At 56.8% G+C, this 3,430-nt stretch overlaps 1 protein-coding gene across 1 annotated transcript in view; it reads right to left on the reverse strand.

The window, feature by feature from the left end:
* The window catches only part of tio (zinc finger domain-containing protein tiptop), a 28,668-nt gene extending 27,221 nt beyond the window's left edge, over positions 1-1,447 (reverse strand). Inside the window, exon 1 of the mRNA XM_017908999.1 lies at positions 1,381-1,447. Within this exon, the coding sequence (XP_017764488.1) occupies positions 1,381-1,447 (67 nt within the window). The remainder of the gene's footprint in view (positions 1-1,380) is intronic.
* Positions 1,448-3,430: the final 1,983 nt, after the last annotated feature.

Raw genomic sequence — 3,430 nt, forward strand, 5'->3', positions numbered from 1 at the left:
TTCCGCTCGATTTTCTGCTGCTTCCGCTGATGGTTGCTCGTCGACGGATCGAGTTTCGTCGAGACACGTCCGGTTTATAAAACGATGCTCGTAAAGGGAGAAATCGTAAAGGGAGGGAATGACGGCGAGCGTGCCGAACGTCCGGTGAAATCCGAGGGGATCGCGATACCGAAGGAGCCTGCTGAAAAATCGGCAGAACGAGCGCGAAAGAAGCGGCGAATCCGAGAGGGTGAAAGAGACAGGAAAGGAGGAAAGAAAGGGTGGGAGGAGTGTGGAGGAATGGGGAAAACAAAGCGCGCGGGGATGGAAGGTATCCGCGACAGAGATCAGACGTCGTCGACCGGTGGGCGTGTATAGATATAACGCGAGCAGGTAGACAGGTAGGTACGCGTGCTAGCGTAGAAGAGAACGGGAACGGGATTGGAAAGGGAACGAGGACGGGGTGCACGGGCGAAAGGGGGGAAAGTGGGATCGGCGGGAAGGAGGAAGAGGGAACGGAGAACGCGGAGGGCACATAAGTCCGTGGCTGACATCGGTGCAACCCTCGCGTCGGACTCGAGTATCGACAGATATTTAAATGAATATTCCTCGGCTGTTAGGGATCCGCTCTTTGAAATCAAAGCAGAAGGTACAACGGTTCATTTAGACGTCCGCCGATATCCCGCGCCAGCCGGACCCGTGGATACAGGATTTCGCTTGTCACGTCATTCGAGGGTTATCGCCGAGACCGGCACGATTCCCTGCTAGTACAGGCTATCGGGGCGAGAGAGAGAGAGGAAGAGAGAGAGAGAGAGAGAGAGAGGAGTCGCGTGTCCCTCGACGACCCCGTTTGTCCGGCACACGCACGCGGACTTGTACTTTATCCGCGTCGGTTATCCGCTTTCGAGCGACGCGATCGCTCGATATCTCTGCCCTGTCTCGCGACCGTCATCCCAAGGTTTTCGCCATCGCGACCGCGCGTATTCTCGTCCTTGCTTACACGCTCGTCCCGTTGCATCGTCGCGAGACGCGGTGCAAAGGCTCGGACTGTGGCCGAAAAGACGAACCGTTTCCCGATTCTCTCCTTTCTCGCAACGATCGCCGACTCTCTCGGCTATTTCACGACGGGTGTCGCGAATACACACCACCCTCTCTCTCTCTCTCTCTCTCTCTCTCTCTCTCTCTCTCTCTCTCTCTCTCTCTCTCTCTCTCACGCTTTGGAAAGAAGCGATAGGACGGAAGAAGAAGGCATGCAAGCACGGAGACTCGCCGACGCGACAAACGCGACAAACGCGACATACGCGACGTAGTTTTACTACGCAAACTAAGAGGTGCGTGCATACGTGGATACGTGTTCGTGCTCGTGCGTGTACCGATGCGTTGCGTGGTTGAGATATTTACCGGTAAGATTATCGCCGCGTTGCTGCGGCCACCGAAAGGAAGGCCTCGGCTGCTGCTTGCTGCGCATGTCTCCCGTCCGGTGCGGCGGCTGCGGACCGCTCGCTTTTCAAACGATCGGAGACCACTACTTACCTGAAAGAGAAAAAGTCAGAATGGTGAGAAAAATCGCGTTTGCCTGGGCGAATTCGGTGAAACGAGGGTGTCGAAACGGGCTGGTACGAGGGGAAAAAGAATTTTCCAGCCAGTTCGGGTCGCGTTTTTCCGAACGATGGCTAACGGGCGAATCGCGTCCCCCGTGCAGCCACAACCAATTCCCCCGACCCCTCTCTTATCCACCCGTTACCAGCCATCCTAACCGGCCGTATATCTTTCCGCCGTACGCCCTCGAAAGCGGCCGCCTTTGTTTCAGATATTTATGAGGCGTTTTAATTCGCGCGCCGCGCCGCGCCGCGCCACGCCGCGTCACCCGGCGTCGCCGGGCCTCGGTTCGCGTCGGTTCGCGTCGTGTTTGCTCGGACCTCTCTCTCTATCTCTCGCCTTTACGTTCCACGCACCCCTCGCGCGCCTCCACCACCCATTCCACCCTCTTTCCAGACGCAGGCCATAAGCGCGTACAAACTCTCGCTCGTATATCTCGGTTGAATGGTTTGCGCGTCGCGCGTCGCGCCACGGCTTCTCGCCGTATCGCCTTCCCTTTCGCTTCTCTCGTTCTCTCGCCGTTATTCCCGATCCAAACCTCTCCACAAGCTACGCGACCAAACTCCGAGATCCATTCGTCGATCCACCGCTCTTTTCCCTTTGCTTCGCGACATTCCGAAGAAACTCTGCGTGGCCTACGACTCCGCTTCGCGGCGTAGTCTAGAGTTTAACGGCGGCGGTACGTCACCCTGTCGTTCTCTCCATCCATCCAACCCCTCTCTCTCACTCTCTCACTCTCTCTCTCTCTCTTTCTCTCTTCGTTTGTCTCTCTTGGCCCGTGCTTTCCTTCTCTTTCGCGACGCTGTTACTCTCGCCCGTAACAGGCATCTCGGATGATGCTCTTTCGTTCAACCTCGCTGTCTACGCGCTTTCTCTCTCTCTTTCTCTCTCTCTTCACCCTACTTTCCTCTCGTTCGCTCCTTCTTCGTCTCCTACTCTTGCTCGTTCCCGCGCGACCGACGGCTGTCCTCGTCGCGCTTTTCTTAACAGCCTTCGCTCTCTAAAAGCCCGAGCGTGATCTATGGCAGGACGTTGCGTCACACGGGGAACAGATGCAGTGCTCGTATATTACTCGACCATATCTAGCGGGAAAACGGAGAGCGAGGGAACGAAACGGGGATGCGAAGAAGACTCGCCTCTCGGAAGATCGACGAACTGCGCGAATCGATATTTTTTCCGCTGCTTCTTCTCTCTTCGATAGCTCGGTAGTTTTTAGCCGAGGTTGGGAGAGAGAGAGAGAGAGAGGAGAAACGCGTTGGAAAAGTAGGAAGGAATTGGCGAAGAATGGTCAGGGACGGGGAAAGAGGGGCGCGATAAGGGAGAAAAGGATGGGAGCGCGTGGAGAGAGCAGGAGAAGCGCGCGCGTTCGTGAAAATGCTAGCCAGCTGTCTGCGCGTACAGACAGGAGGGAAAGCGGAGGGGAGCGGTTAGGGTGGGAGGCTCGAAAACGCGCGTCGGCAGGGTAGACACTTGGAGAATCCCATAAATCAGGTCAGGGTTGGCGACGGGGGTGGCTGTGCGCGGCCGTAGTTAGAGAGGGTGGCGAAGGGAGCCGTGCGGCGAGGAGCTAAGGGAGCTAGCTAGCTACGACTCGGAGAGAGCCGTTAGGTAAAGGTCGACGCACAACAAACCCACGCCGAGGACGGGCAACGAGGCGCGCGCATGCTCGTAAAACGTTTGGCGCCAATTCCGTTCGACGAGAGAGACGGATCGGTGCGTCTGACCTAGGGACGAACGCGTTTCTCCTTCGACTTCGTTTTAACCGTCTCTCCCTATCTCTCTCTCTCCCTCTCTCTCTTTCTCTCTCTCCCTCTTCGGATACGGGATCAGTTCGGAGAATTTCGTCTGGAGA

This window comes from Eufriesea mexicana, unplaced genomic scaffold (assembly GCF_001483705.2).
Source record: "Eufriesea mexicana isolate 0111107269 unplaced genomic scaffold, ASM148370v2 scaffold13932, whole genome shotgun sequence".
Lineage (NCBI taxonomy): Eukaryota > Metazoa > Arthropoda > Insecta > Hymenoptera > Apidae > Eufriesea > Eufriesea mexicana.